This window comes from Diadema antillarum, unplaced genomic scaffold (assembly GCF_040938485.1).
Source record: "Diadema antillarum isolate AM-2024a unplaced genomic scaffold, OU_Dant_1.0 scf00000075, whole genome shotgun sequence".
Classification (NCBI taxonomy): Eukaryota; Metazoa; Echinodermata; class Echinoidea; order Diadematoida; family Diadematidae; genus Diadema; species Diadema antillarum.
In genome coordinates, this window is record NW_027270964.1 from 2625631 (window position 1) to 2641952 (window position 16322).

General features: G+C 38.8%; 1 protein-coding gene across 1 annotated transcript in view; it reads left to right on the forward strand.

Moving 5' to 3' along the window:
• LOC139717479 (uncharacterized) overlaps window positions 1-16322 on the forward strand; it is a 57211-nt gene that overhangs the window by 23907 nt on the left and 16982 nt on the right. Inside the window, exons 5-12 of the mRNA XM_071628985.1 lie at window positions 492-632; window positions 2068-2194; window positions 5921-6038; window positions 6639-6802; window positions 8880-8976; window positions 10229-10376; window positions 14092-14184; window positions 15268-15432. Coding sequence (XP_071485086.1) covers window positions 492-632; window positions 2068-2194; window positions 5921-6038; window positions 6639-6802; window positions 8880-8976; window positions 10229-10376; window positions 14092-14184; window positions 15268-15432 — 1053 coding nt within the window. The remainder of the gene's footprint in view (window positions 1-491; window positions 633-2067; window positions 2195-5920; window positions 6039-6638; window positions 6803-8879; window positions 8977-10228; window positions 10377-14091; window positions 14185-15267; window positions 15433-16322) is intronic.

A 16322-nucleotide genomic window follows, 5' to 3' on the forward strand; every position in this document is an offset into this window, starting at 1 on the left:
TTGTTATTCTAGAGTATGGCGACATTTTCATGTGTTGTTAAATTTGCGATCCAACTGTGATTCGCAAAATTCGCGAAAATTAAACCCTTGTGAAAATAACCACTTATAATACAGCATGTACATCCCAATAGAGCAGAATAAAATTGTTTCTTCCCAAGTAAGTTAACTTGAAGTAAAGTACTTGTGCACTAGTTGTAAGGCCTCAAAAATAAGCTGTTCCTCAATCACATAGTTGTACAAATAAAAGGCCCCAAATGAAGCAATCTTGCTTGATTAAAGATGCATAAGTTATATTTGGTTTCAATAGCTGTTTTCACGTTTCTCATTTAATGCAGTAGATTTCAAGATTCTAATGTTTTCACACTGTTCTTATCATGCAGTAGAATATGAAAGTGGAAAGTACCATATTCTTATTGACAGTCTCCGAGCAACATATTGAAATAAACATTTGCTCTCTCTCTCTCTCTCTCTCTCTCTCTCCATCCTGTCAGGAAAACTTTCGCATGGGAGGCTCATTCCAGTGGCCTTCACTGAAGGATGTCGTGGAATTCAGACTGCAGGCTCGCAATGTGATTCGAAAGGTCATTGAGGACACACCTCTGGACCTCCCAGTGACTCAAGATAGCCCATGGGTGTGTAGCAAATGTGGCTTCTTTATAACCTAGCTGTCTCACCTGTGGGTGGCAAGTTTAGTGTAGAAAATTGAATAAATAACAAATGTGTATTGTGAGTGCATCATATTTGATGCGACATTTAATGAACTTAGCTTTCTTTGAAATCATCTAAAATTGGATCGATGCATATTTTACATACTTTTAGTCCACCAACAATAGGTTATTGTGATTTGGCAGTGGAGTGTTGTGTTTATATTTAATAGTGCCCTGGTTGATGCTGAGAAGCTAACATTGAGTGCTAAATACAAATTGTACTATGGAATATGTTTTTGAGTGTGTGTGTGTGTGTGTGTGTGTGTGTGTGTAGGATGGGCTGAAGGACTGCTTCAATATTTGTTCAAAGTGAATCATTACCTCATCAGTGCCTTTGGTTTGTATGAACTCCATTTTTACTGCAATTATTCGTCATCCAGTGTCCAGCATGCGTTGAGCGTAAACTGTTGAAACTTACTCTTGAAACACCATGATGGATTATCACTAAACTTGGCAAATATCAGCATCTCTGCTGTAATAGGATTTCATTATTTTTTTCCTCTTGTAAAATGGCCACCGTACACCTTCGGGGGGCTACTATTCAAAGTAAATGTTATAGATTTAAATCTATTGGTACAGTTTCAAAAGATTGTTCATGGCAGATCTGGGGATACCCACCAATCTTAATAGGGCCCTGACGGAGGGTTTTTTTTTTTTTTTTGGGGGGGGGGGAAACACCAAAATAAATGCCCATTTCAGATTTCTTTTAGTGAAAATTTGTCGTCAAAGTAGTCAGCAAGGATGCCTGGAAAGACTTAAGTACTCCAATGAGCACTTCCTGGGTCTCGTTTAATGTCAACTTTTAACCTGTTACAGATTGGTCCCGCTGAGTATTCTTGGGCAGGTGTCAATAGGATTTGTGTGTTATAACAAAATCTGCTCATCCTCGACTGGTTAATGTCCTTAAAAATGTCATCATTTATTAGCATACTAGGCTTTGTGTGATTTTAAGAACACCCTGAAAGCAATAAAACAACAACAACAACAACAACAACAACAACAACAACAACAACAGCAGCAGCAGCAGCAGCAGCAGCAGCAGCAGCAGCAGCAGCAAGAACCCTGCCCCACTCCCCAAAAGCAACTCTGACTCCAAACCTTGTCTGAGAAACTACAAGCAAATGATGTTCACTGAAATTGGCCCAGTGCTGAAAATTTGTTAGAGCTAAAGTGTTCACTTTTATAGTTTGCTCACTCGCCATGTGAGATTTTTTTTCTTCCATAAATTAGTTCCTGTGATATGCTGGAGCTAAAGATGATTTTTTTAATGTAAAAAAAAGAAGAAAAAGAAGAGAGATCGAGAGAGGAGAGATGCACGCACAGACTGTATAAAGACATATACCACCTTATTGTCTTCCAGTGGGCAGTATTCATGGGCTTTGAGCACGAGCGAATACACATTGAGACATCCTCTGTTCTCATCCGCCAACTTCCAATCTCCATGGTGAGGACACCAGAAGGATGGACGTTTGGACCTCAGACCTGTGGTGAGTGTGTGCTGGTTGCATGTTCTTCCTCTTTCTCTGTGTGTTTTGGTGTGATGGGCTCGTGATTGTTTAAAAAATGGTGCATACTGGCATGATTTTAGTACTGACCTGTTTGATTCAATTCAGTTCCATTTAATTATGTAACCTCAAATAGCACCTTTAAACCATTGATGACAGGCTGATTTTGCTAAAACATGCATTTCCCGTAGACCCCTGCCTGAGTATACTCAGGACTCATCCTCAACGGGTCAAAATCTTTTCGTCGACGAAATGATTGATTTTGTAATGAAATAGGCTTTGCGACACTTGGTGCCCCATACAAAACTACGGTCTTTGTCCATGGTTTAAACCATGGACAAAGATTGTACCACCTTTGTGGATTCGGGCCTTGGGGTCTGATTTCAAAATACAAATCTAAAACAGACTAAAAATCCTAGGTGACCGGTTTGACAACCAGAAAATCTTATGGCACCTGCACATTCTGGTTGAAACCTGTAAAGTTTGTATGAAACAAGAAAAAAAAAAACAAAGCAAAAACAAACACAGACATAAGATAAAGGGGTTTGAGGAGGTTATCTAATGTGTTTGTCCTGTTGTTATCTGAGACTGCTCCCGTTCGACAGTTATCTGGGGGACAGAATGTTTTTGTGGTCCGAGGCACTGTGGACTATACTGCAGGCCTATTTAGTCACGTGGTCATGTGACCTGGTGGACACGTGAGTTGCCAGCACGCTCCAGCACGCATCCTGAGTGGGAAAAACCTATCAAACACTGCTGTTCCTGACCTCCCTTCCTTTAAAGAAGGAATCCACCCCAAAAAAGAAATAAACTTCAGAAGAAAGAGAAAAATATTCCTTGTATAATGATACAAAAATGACAAAAATAAGATAAGAAATACAGAAGATATCATATTTTGAAATTTCATTTTTTCTTCAGAAAACATTTCTTGACCAGTCCATATGAAAATTCAAATGAGTGAGTTAATGATGTCATACACCATGTACCTCACAATTTTTCATGTAAATTTGTACAAATTGTTACTTTTAGCTATAAAGACAAGTACATGTAAAAGCATGTTCCTATACCAAGATATATCAGAGTTAACATTTGTTAGCTCACCTGAGCCAAAGGCTCAAGTGAGCTATTGCGATCGCCCTTCGTCCGGCGTCCGTCGTGCGTCGTGCGTCGTGCGTCGTGCGTCGTCCGTCGTCCGTCGTCCGTCGTGCGTCGTGCGTAAACTTTTTACATTTTCATCTTCTTCTTGAAAACCCCATGACCGATTTTCATCAAACTTGGCAGGTAGCATCCCTAGGGGGTTAGGAACTCAATTTGTTAAAATGGGCACCATGCCCCACCCAGGGGGCCCCCAGGGGGGCCCAAACCCCCCAAAATTAAGGAATCTGTAAAAATCTTCTTCTCTAGAACCAGAAGTGATAGAGCGAAGTTAATACTATGAGTTAGTACATTGATGACTGTAGTTTCAAGTTTGTTCATGGCAGAATCAGGGGTGCCCCCCTTGGGACCCAGGGGAGGGGGGTGGGGAAGGGTTCTAATGGGGCCTAAATTGTACATTTTCATCTTCTTCTTGAGAACTCCATGACCCATTTTCACCAAACTTGGCAGGTAGCATCCCTAGGGGGTTAGGAACTCCATTTGTTAAAATGGGCACCATGACCCACCCAGGGGGCCCCCAGGGGGCCCAAACCCCCCAAAATTAAGGAATCCGCAAAAACCTTCTTCTCTAGAACCAGAAGTGATAGAGCTAGGTTAATACTATGAGTTAGCACATTGATGACTGTAGTTTCAAGTTTGTTCATGGCAGAATCAGGGGTGCCCCCCTTGGGACCCAGGGGAGGGGGGGGGGGGGGTGGGGGTGAGGAGGGGTCCTAATGAGGCCTAAATTGTACATTTTTATCTTCTTCTTGAGAACCCCATGACCCATTTTCACCAAACTTGGCAGGTAGCATTCCTAGGGGGTTAGGATCTCAATTTGTTAAAATGGGCACCATGCCCCGCCCAGGGGGCCCCCAGGGGGCCCAAACCCCCCAAATGAAGGAATCTTTAAAAATCTTCTCTAGAATCAGAAGTTATAGAGCTGAGATAATACTATGAGTGAGTACATTAATGACTGTAGTTTCAAGTTTGTTCATAGGAGATCCAGGGGTGCCCCTCTTGGGGGTAGGGGGGAGGGGGGTGGTTGGAAGGGTCCAAATGGGGGCCTGAATTGTACATTTTCATCTTCTTCCTGAAAACCTCATGATGGATTTTTGTCAAACTTGGCAGGTAGCATCCCTAGGTGGTCAGGATCTCAATTTATCAAACTGGGCACCATGCCCCACCCAGAGGGCCCCAGGGGGCCCCAATTCCCCCAAATTAAGGAATCTTGAAAAAATTGGGCCCTTATTGTACATTTTCATCTTCCACTTGAGAATGCCTCGTCAAATTTTGGTAGAGCTGTGAATAATTTAGATTAGTGACTGCGTGAAAGGTGAACTTGCGATACTCAGGTGAGCGCTAGACCCGCGGGTCTCTTGTTCTTTTGTATTTTGGGTGGTTTTAAGACAAGTTTTCTATTTATACAGGTGAAATATGACAGTTTGGCCATTTCTGCATATGAAATGATTAAGAAATTGTGAGAGCATGACATCTTCAACTTGCTGATTTCAATATGCATAAAGACTTGTTAAGAACCCCCGAAATGTTTTTTTTTTTGAACAAATGTTGAATGTCAAAATGTCATATCTTCCTCTCTTCTAGATATTTGTCAATTTTTAAAATTCTGTAGGGAATATTTTTGTCTTCCTTTTGAAGTTCATTTATTTTTGGGTGGATTTCATCTATAATATCTGTATCTTTTTATTGATATACTTGCATGATGTACATACATTGTTCAGTGCCATAATCCATAATGAGTAGGCACAATAGGCTTTGAAAGGGCAAACCCATGTCAAAACTAACCTTGATGACAGTATTCATATGAATGCTGCTCCCAAAGGTGGAAAATCTCCCTCTTAAAGGGAAGCTGCTACAGTTTAGAGGAGTAAGTGACCACATTAAAGACTCATTTCATGAAAATGTTACTTAGGCATGTAATTCAAATTACAATATTATCACTAATTTTAATATGCACAGTCAAGTATATTATTGTGGTAAGATTTAATATGTTGAAGACGAGTCCCAAGTATACTCAGGCAAGTGTCTGTGGGAAATAGGTGTTAGAGCAAAATCAGCCCATCCTCAATGGGTTAATGTGTCAAAGTTCTTTGATGGTATCAAACAAAGTCAAAGAGAAAACACAGCATCATTTTTCATATATAATGTTCAAGCCCATTTACACAGTGAGGGCATTCCAGTAATAACTTTCATGTATCTATTTCCATTTCTTTTTATTACCAGTACTTGAAATTGATTTTGTAAGATTTCCCCCCCCCCTAGCACATTTGGTATTTAAGTGAACAAGAAGCTCTGCTACTCCCCCTACACAAAAAGGGACAGAAAGCAAGAATTAATAAAATTTACTGTGATTAAAAAATTATCATTACAATGATGAACTTGTTTGGGGAATGGTATTGCAATTGAGAAATTACGTAAGTTTTGTATGAAATTGAATATCAAGTTTTTGACTACAAGAATTGTTCTTCGATAATGTGACGTGTAACTGAAACTTTTTGATGCCTATCATAAACTCTTCTGTTTTTGAGTAAAATTTTTCGAACACTCCCTCAGGTGATGGTCTAAAAGGAAACCCTCTGGTTCAAGTGGACCAGACCGACGTGGTGATGGGCAAACCTGTGGACTTTCCTTCCTATGGCTGGGACAATGAATACCCAGAACTGCATGCAAAGTAAATATATTGTTTTTTTTTCTCTCTTGATCTGCTAGAGATCTGTATTGCTTAGTGTGGACTTCCTGTATTTTCTTATTGCACTGTCTTTAATATCTGTGTGTATTTCTACTTGAGACATTATCAACAACATTTCCTCATCTTGAGATTTTATAATGCTACAGAGTTATAATGGTAATCATCATAACATTGAAAATGGTGATAAAAAATAGTGAAATATTGATGATGATGGTTGAAAAAAAATGATGATACTGATAATAATAACAATAGTAGTAATAGGAGTAGGAGAAGTATTAGTAGCAGTAGTAGTAGCAGTAGGAGTAATGATGATAGCAATAATAATAATGATGATGATGATGATGAGAATAATAATAATGATGATAATAATAATAATAATAATAATAATAATAATAATAATAATAATAATAATAATAATGATAATAATAATAATAATAATAATAATTATTATTATTATTATTATTATTATAATTATAATAACAGGAATAATGACAGCAATAATATTAATCATCATTCTCATTTCACTGTATTTCAGTCATTGTTTGAAATAATTTTTTTGTCTCCCTCTCCAATTGTGTGCAGTGTGCCACGGTTTGAAGCCAGCAAATACCCGATAACAAACGGGGAGTTCCTGGCCTTTGTCAAGGCTGGAGGCTACCAGAAGGAGGAGTTCTGGAGCAAGGAGGGGTGGCAGTGGCGCACCTACAGGCAAGCCATACATCCCACCTTTTGGGTCTGTGACAAAGGTAAGAAATCCACAGCAGAGATGATTTGCAATGGTTGAGTTGGATGGGATAAAGCATGTCCCCTGTATTTAAGACTTCAGGTTAGATTTGACACTAGGCACAGTCAGACTGGCAAAAGATCGAAAAGTTTAAGATCCTGATCTGTAAGATCTCAAAGTTTTGCCAGTGTGACTGCCAACTTTCCGCGAAACTTCCCACTCTAACTAGGGATATTTCCCTCACCCCCGTCCAACTTCTCGATCTGTTTGTGGACGATGTCTCCAAAGCGCGAGGCCATCGTCATGTACAGATGTGCATTGTTACGTCACAATCACTAGCCGTTGAACGGTGCGCTCTTTCTCTTTTCTTGCACGCGCGTACCAATGACCCAAATGTCACAATCTGAAACTTCTTAATCTTTTGCCCGTCTGACCGCGCCTACTATGTTCAATTTGACTTTGTGAAAATTGAGTAAATACAGATGAACATGAATGTTGAGAATTTCTGGAAATGAGAATGTTACTGAATAGTTAAAAGTTTTACAATATGCTTGTCCCAGATCATGCAAATTAGATGAGGCAATGATTTTTATGATTCTATTGATCTACACATAAAGCTTGATGCAATTTTATAGATAAGAAGTGGGAAAGTGTCCGTCACATTTTTCTAACAACTTGTTGCAGTAGGAAGGATGACTTCTAAGGTGCGTTTATCAACTCTTTTTCTCAGCAGAAACAGAGTTTCCAGACGGCTTTAAAGGGAAGGTAAACCCAAAGAGCAATGTGGATTGAGTGAAAGCAGCAACATTAGTAGAACACATCAGTGAAAGTTTGAGGAAAATCGGACAATCGATGCAAAAGTTATGAATTTTTGGTGTTGGAACCGCTGGGTGAGGAGACTACTAGAGGATATGACGTATGAGTGGACAACAATACAAAGAAAATATAAAGGAAATTCAACAAAAATTCACTTTTCTAGAATTATGAAAGAGCAGTGGACCAACCGCTTTCAGAAAGCAGGGGGAATAATTGCTACCCTTAACATAAATTTTATGTCAATATCAAGTTGATGGAATTTGTAATTTTCATGAAAAATGGATTTTTGTAGTATTTTCTTTATATTTTCTTGGTATTGTTGTCCACTCATACGTCATAACCTCTAGTAGTCTCCTCATCCAGCGGTTCCAACACCAAAACTTTAAAAATTCATAACTTTTGCATCGATTGTCCGATTTTCTTCAAACTTTCACTGATGTGTTCTACTAATGTTGCTGCTTTCACTCAATCCACATTGTTCTTGGGGTTTATCTTCCCTTTAAGGGAATTTTTACAAGATGATAAATGCAAAGCTGTTTTGATTATGGGGTTAGGAAAGCCTTTTTAAAAACCGCAAATTTGTGCTTTCCGAAACAGGTTTTCGAAACAGGTTTCCAGAAACCTGTTTCTAGAAGCCCTTTGAAGGGAGATAAATGCAAAGCTGTTTTGAAACGGCTTTGTACTGCGGTTTAATTTGTAATACGAACCAAAATGAGCGATGCAGTTGCGCAGTGACAGTGCCAGTTTTTGTGTTCGCGATGAGTTGATAAATGCAACTATTTTGGAAGCTGTTTCTAAAGGGCTTTGGAAATGGCTTTTGAAAGCCGTATCAAACAGGGGAAAGATGATAAACACAGCCATAGCCAGACAGGGTTGTAGTTGCCAAGTCATCACCCAAAGTATTATGTAAGCTGTCTTTTAATGCACAAACCTATGAGAGAGCTTTTATTTGATGACATTATCATTTTTGTTATTAAACATGTCTGTGGATGCAGCCACTATTGCCATTTTCTGAAGCATGTCAAGCTTCCATTAACATTTCAAAACTTGTACCACTGTTTGTAGCTCTTTTTATGACCAACTGTGATGAAGCTTGTACGATTATTTTCATCTCATTAGATTCTATGAATTAATATTCAGCTTTAATGTCATGTGGACTTGCTCTTTTGTAGCAGTGTTGTGCATGATGGATTTGAAGTGCACAAAAGCATGGGAACACCAGAATGTGAGTGTAAACTACATGGTACGATCATACATTTTGTAAAATCATTTTCAACTTGCAGGATGCATTTCAGGCTGTGGTGGGGTCCTAGCTGGATACAGCCATTGTAGGCCGGATCCTAATTCCAACAAGCTCACTCAAGATAGCCATGGTTACAGGTAACTACAGGTGTAGAAGTTCACTGCACTTTCATGTCGTTTGTTTGTCCTCTTGTTTTATTGTAACAGTTTAGAATGCTGTGTAATAGATACAGTTTTTATGCTAAAAGGAAATGTAGTCATTTGCAAGGTACAGGTAGGTAATGTAAGTTCACTCTGAATGTTTGTACTCTGTAAAAAGTAATGACAACCCAGAAATAACTTTTCATATCCAAGTCAGCTGTTTTGATATATGAACTATGAAGGTACATTGTATGCTAATTAATGACCAATAACAACATACGCTTTGTTGACTCTTCATCTGAGATGCTTAGTGTACTGTAGAGTGCAACAAAATATGGGATCCCAATGGATATGCATTGCCTGTCATAAAAAGAACAAACAAAAAAACAAACAAACAAACAAACAAAAAAGCCTTTATAAGTTCTGATCATTAATTTTCTAATTTTTGTATTATCATGACATTGATGTGGCTTACAACTGTACTTTATTTCCAATGTAAGTCACCCACAGGAATTGGTAGGAAAGTTGCCTATCAGATAAAGCTCTGCTTTGAGAAATGTGGATTTGATGAGATCATTCAGTAGAATGAAACCCAAATGTGTATGAGGATAAAATGAATACAGCAGTATTATTAGAACACATTAGTGAAGTTGAAGGAAAATTGAAAAATCCATTTAAAAGTTATGAATGTGAAGTTTATATACCATCATTCTAGAATTCAACATACTGTAATTTCATTTAATTCAATTTCAATTTCATTTTATTTTCACAAACCATTCACATGTAACACAAACTCCTTGTGGGGACACTACATGTACATTTGTATAATTACAAAAATTGAACCAGGTTGATGTTTACGTGGAATGTTATCATTTTAGAGACAGTTTTCTTAAATGGGAGAGCACTTGGCTTCCTTTTTTCAAAAAGTAGAGGGAATAAGTTTACTCTTGACATAATATACCTGTAATAAGTGGAAGGAATGTGTACTTTTCCTAAAAAATGAAATTTTTTGGAATTCTCTTCATATTTTCTTTAATCACTGTCCTACTGTGATATCACAAATCGTTGTAGTCTTCTTATCCAGTGATGGTGGTGCAGAAACTTTAGAAATTCATATCTTTTGAACAATAATCCAAATTTCCTCAAACTGGAATTCACTGATGTGTCCTCCCGATATTTCCGCATTCTCTTAATCCAAATTTGTATTTGAATATCATTCCCTTTACGTCATCTGTGTATCATTCTCCAGGTACCGAACGTTCTGTGAGGAGATGACGATGCCGTGGGACTGGCCAGTGGTAGTCAACTACCACGAGGCCAAGGCCTATGCGGTCTGGCGGGGCCCAGACTACCGCCTCCTGACAGAGGCAGAGAGCCAGGCCATCAGAACTCTTCCGGTGAGATTCTGTAAAAGTTGAAATTTTAGTGCGAGTAATTTCTTTTGCTCGGCCTTGTAACATAAATTCCACACGTTCTAAATTCCACACAATCAGAACAAGAAATAGTGCTCCATATAGCATACACAAATATTCATGTGCCCCTATTTTTGCACTAGGTTCTGGGTATGCAAAATGCACGAAAATTTCCACATGGCAAAACTTTCTGCTTTTACGGTACCCTCTCCCCCTTCATCCCTTTCATCAATCTACTATAGAAATGGTGAGGAAGCATAGGCTGCCAGATTTACAGAGTTTTGAGGAAACACACATGTAGTTGAGATGAAGTCAAGAGTAGCAGCTTGAGATAAGGCAATGCTAGACATGAGGCCACTCGACATCATAGTACATGCTTCATAAATTGCTGTAAAAATTTCGAAATATAAAGTGTAGATCAGTGTTAGTCCAAGTTCAAATTTATGTGCTTGGCTATTATATCAAAGACAACCGTCGTGCATTTTTTTTTCTCTCTTATATGTTGCGTTTGTGTTAAGGGCAACATGGTAAGAGGCCGCGAATGTTGTGGTTTATGATGGAATATCCAGTGTTTTTTCCTGTTGTGTTTGTTTGTGTTTATTTTTTTTTCTTGGGGGGGGGGGGATTGGGGACCAGAGGAGTGGCCATGTTGGACACAGAAAGGGAGTTGACAATTCTGAAGGAAGTTTTTACTGTGAGAATGTGTTCATTTTGTGGAGTCCTTCTGGAAAAAAAAATAACTCGAGTGTATGGGAGAGTCAAAACATGCTGTCTCTTTTTATAATATCAAAGTCTTACTGCTATGTTTTTGGATTTATTTTCGTGAGTGTCATCAAATCTTTAGCATGCTTAATTTGCTGCAAACATAATCCACATTGATATGAATGTGTATCTTTAATGAATATGTGTTACACCTATAAATTAAGCTTTCTTGAATTACAGTAGGATGCATATACAGCTGTATGTTTTCATTCTTAAAAGAAATTGATGCAATTTATAAATAATGTCAATATCTTTTATTCATTTGATGGACTCATTTAGGAATAACTTGTGCTTTGCTTGATGGTAATGGACACATTCAGCTAGGGTTCTGTCATTGATAGGCACCACGGGTGTCTGAAAATAAACAGATAATCAATTAAGATTATGTAAGCTTGCTCATTCGTCATTGATTATATCACAGTGGTCTTTGTATGGTTGTCTGATGCATTATTGTGCCCTATTGGTTCAATGTGGCTAACATTCACCTTTAGTAGAGGAGAGCAGTCGATTAGAGTTCAATGAAGACCAGTGTCTCAGTGGGGACATTGTCTGAACCTGGTCTGGTCAATGCAGTCATGATGTGGTTTCTGTGGTACTTCTGACTCTCTATTAACTCGTTGAGGACGGTTTGATTTTGATACAACACGCATTTCCCATAGACGCTTGCCGGAGTATACTTGGGACTCGTCCTCAACGGGTTAAACAGGGCCTCATGTCCCTGTATTGCATTGCACTATTTAGCTGCTGTTCACTAGAGGAAGCTGTGCTCATTTCTCATGATTTCGCTTTGGTTCAGATAATTAAAGTGATCATGTGCCTCTTATGTACTTAACTTGCAGAACGGTTGCTGCAGTAATGATATGAACTACACAGTTGTAAGAATCTCGCACTGCTTCTTGTTCTTGTCCCAGACACATGGACACACACCCCCATGTGCTGGGGAGACCTTGGGTGATTTAGATACTTGTATAGTTTATAAAGACTTCAAATTTCCAGGAGGATTTTTTTTTTCTTCCTTGTCATAGGACCACAACATTGAGCTGCAAATATATTATACAAATGTAGCTCCATGGCCCAAAGAAAACATACATTGCCTTACATAGTAAATAGGTAGAGTAAAATATGCATTGTGATTGGTTAGATTGCATCATGTGATTGTAGAAAAACTTCGGTATAGTAGACGGTCGTGCCACTATACCGAACGCTTACAGCGCGCCTATGCCTTATCAATGCAGAGATTTGCACAGTGAGGGACGTAGTAGGACAAGGCCAAGCATTTCAACGTATGCGCGCTAGAGCACTGAATGCAGAATGAAGCAGTTTTACGTAATTAAATATGCAAGTCTGCTCTGCCAATCGCGCATACGCGGCTGCAGCTGTACATAAACAAGGTTACAGTTAAGCGTGCAAGATATCAGTACGGTGAGTCTAATGTTAGATCTAGGGCTTAGACCTACGGAAAATACATGTAGATCAAGGGACCTATTTACTATAACAATTAGGGCATGTTCTATTGATCCATCAGTACTGGACTATAGACTTCCAGATACTATTCTTATTATCCCTCGTGCAGTTCTGTTCACCTCAGCCTGCGGCCGCGTTGAAACAAAACAGCACTCGAGATAATTTCGTATTTGGCATTCTATAATCCAGCATAGTGCATCGTAGAGCATGCCCTATTTGTATGAAATACTATAGACACACAGCATAAAAGAGGTAGAGTGGTAAGGAAAAGACAATGTCTTCCCAGAGTATACTGTACGTAAATCAATTTCACAGAAGAGACTTCATGGATAATTGATTGCTGCTTTATGTGGTGCTATTCTGCCAAGGCTGTATATAGTCCACCTCACATCAAAAAATTGTGACTATTTGTTGTCCACTCATGATGGTGTATTCTGAGCTTCTGCTTGGGATCCCTTTGAGTTGGAAAGCAAACTGTGGAAATGCGGTCACATTTAACCCTTTGTGTGCCAGGGGGTGTTTCACAAAGCCGTTCTTAAAGTTAAGAAGGACTTAAGACCGACTGGTGATCAGTTCTTGTGCTGAATTACTGCAATTCTGATAAGTATAGCACACAAGAACTGATCACCAGTCGGTATTAAGTCCTTCTTAACTTGAAGATGTTACACTTTGCTGAGCCAGGCTATTAATGAGGCTCCACTAATTTTTTTTGGGTATTTCCAAAGTCAAAGGAGAAGTTTGAGTGACTCAAATGACTTAACTATACATGTTGTTTAGCTTACATGTATGTAAGACTGCTTAAATCTTGATGTGTACAAATGCAATGTAGATGTCTTACACAGTGTTATAATTGTGCTGATTGTCATTGGCAATGTTTACCAAAAAGATGCAGAATGGCTCTCACAGCTTGACTGAGTTAACATCAGTTGCAAGTGTTGAATTTCTGCACAGAGCGAATTTAGTAGGAGGACCATAACCTTCCAGGAACAGAATAAACTTTGTGCACTTTGGCATGAGATGGTGTAGTTCTCATTGTCTTCTTTGACTCCTTGGAGGCGAGCTTCTCTGCCTTCTATTCCCTGCCATACTGTAGGCCTTGACAGATGATCTGATATTAAAGAAAATTTGCTAATGTGGGAAAACATCCTTGATGTAGTCTGGAGCTAGAATGTAGAGAGAGAAAGGTTTTTAATTGATGATGCGGTTGCTATGGAGATATACCTTTATGAGGGTCCTCCTCTTAGACATCATGTGTGTAGGTGACATATTGTAATGCTTTCCTTGACTTTTTTCTTATTTTTCTCTGATCTAATTCTGCAATATCTCCACTTTCATACCAAACAAATTTATTGTGAAGATGTTCCTGTTCCTTAGCCTTGAGGCGGTCTAATATTGTTTTGGAAATAGACAGCTGGTATCCCTGCCTATAAACTACAACTTGTATCTTTATCATATTCTTGCTGCTGTACTAAAGAGGGCCAGCCCGCTGGATGCTGGAACAGATACCCTCTACCAGGATGACTTGCATGAAAATTACAACATCAACATGTCATATGGCTCATCCACAGTAAGTTCCTCCAGATGATATCTCAATTTCTACTCATGTCATGTTCATTGTTCCTTGAGATGAGAATTCATGAAACTATTTTATATATTTTTTTCACATTGCATTCCCAGCCTTTGTCTTCCATCTTTAGTAAAGAGAGGGAATTCAAAAAGGAAGTATCTTTTTTTGATTTCCAGTGTGTTTTCATAACAGAGTGCTTTAAAAGCACGTTATAAAAGTTTGTGATTGTTAAGTGATGAAAATGCCATTGGTAAGATATTAAAAGAAAGTGTTATAAATTTTGTTTTAGAAGCTCTTCCTTAACGACATCCCAGTAACATGTCAATGGAATTTGTACTATGTGAAGAATGTAGATGTATGAAAGTGACGACGCCCTAGCCTAGCTTGGCCGTCTGGACTTACCATTATAACTACGCATATGTCGTACGATACAAAGAAGAAGATTTTTATTTTTCTGTATATTCTACTGTTATGACATCATACATTGTAGGAGAGATTGAAACGAGAGAGGGCAGCACATGGAAATAACCAAAATTGTGAAAATTTGTAACTTTTGAAGGGACTGTCTGACTTTCTAGTTTTCTGCACTCTTAGGTCTGCTTACTTGCTTGAAAAATCTTTCCAGTTAAAGAGATAGTATAGTATTGGTTGAGTTAAAGATTTAGCTTCCAATATATTCTGAGATACTTAGACACCTCTTTATGATATGTTAAAGTGTAGACAATTCTTGTAGGCATTCAAATTTTTTTGATAAAAATCGTTTGGGAAAAGCAAATTAATACAAAGTGATACTAACAAAAGATGGGTCCCACTTTTTATTACGATCTCTTTGTTTTGGATAACTTAGCCATTTCAAAATCAATTTCCATGAAATAAACTTAGAAATTCTCTTAGAATTATACAGAATTATACACAATTATAAAGAATTGCTGTTTCTGATTTCATAAAAGGTTTCTCACTGTCTCACAAAAATCATCAAAAAATGTTGGAAAATTAACCTAAAGCTCCACCTTGCAACCCCTTTAAGACTTAATATGCATATAATACCACCATGTTGCCCTTTGCAATTGATTTGATTCACAGCCAGTGAACATGTACCCAGCAAACAAGAAGGGCTTCCACGATGTGTTTGGCAATGTCTGGCAGTGGGTGGAGGACAACTTCAATGGGTTTCCCGGCTACAAGACCCACTACCTGTACGACGACTACTCCTCACCAACCCTCGATGGCAAACACAACATTCTGGTGGTATGTGAATCCTTGCGGACCCTAAATCCCACGCCCAGTTGTCTCTCTCTCTTTGTGGCTTGGCTGCTGTGGAAGCAAAACCAATGCAGCCTTCTGGTGAATCTTTACAGAAACCTTAATCCCAGTCCTCCCTTTGTTGGCTGAGTGCCTGGTGGCAGAGAGATCCGCTCTGGTGCTCTATGAATCGTACTAGAGCTAAATTTGAGCCTGACTGCTTTTCTATTTGTAGAATATAATATGACTAGATTGTCAAAAAGAAATACAGGGCATGATTCTAGAAGCACATGTAAATCTCTTTTTTTTTTCTTCATAACTGTCAGTGGACATCGTAGTCACTGATCTGCACTGTTTATATATCTTTTATTAAAAAGGCACATGGTTCAGTGGTTTAGTCGAATGCATACTATAGTTTCCTATAGAGACCTATGCTATGGACTCCTCTTTAGTGCTTATGCTTTGACCCATTTCCCCGAGTCCGAAGAAGTCCAATCCACTGTACATGTAGTCAGTGGTCCAATCATGGTTCAGCTCATGATTCAGCTAAGGGGGATGACAGCTTTAGCAAACGTCTTTAGCGATGTCATACTAAGAAGCACATAAGCACACCTCCTGGCATCACTACAGACTGCGTGATGTGCAGAGAAGACAACAAAGGCAATGTTACCTAGCAACACCTACGCGCTTTACTCTTGATGACAGCTCAACTTCGGCAATCTTCGTATCATGCTAACAGTGATCAGCCGTATCTATGGGCAGTATTATCCAAGCACCCTCACACCCACTGGGACTATGCGCCTTTAACCCGTTGAGGACAGTTTGATTTTGCTACAACACGCAATTCCCATAGACATCTGCCCGAGTATACTTGAGACTCTTCCTCAACGGGTTAA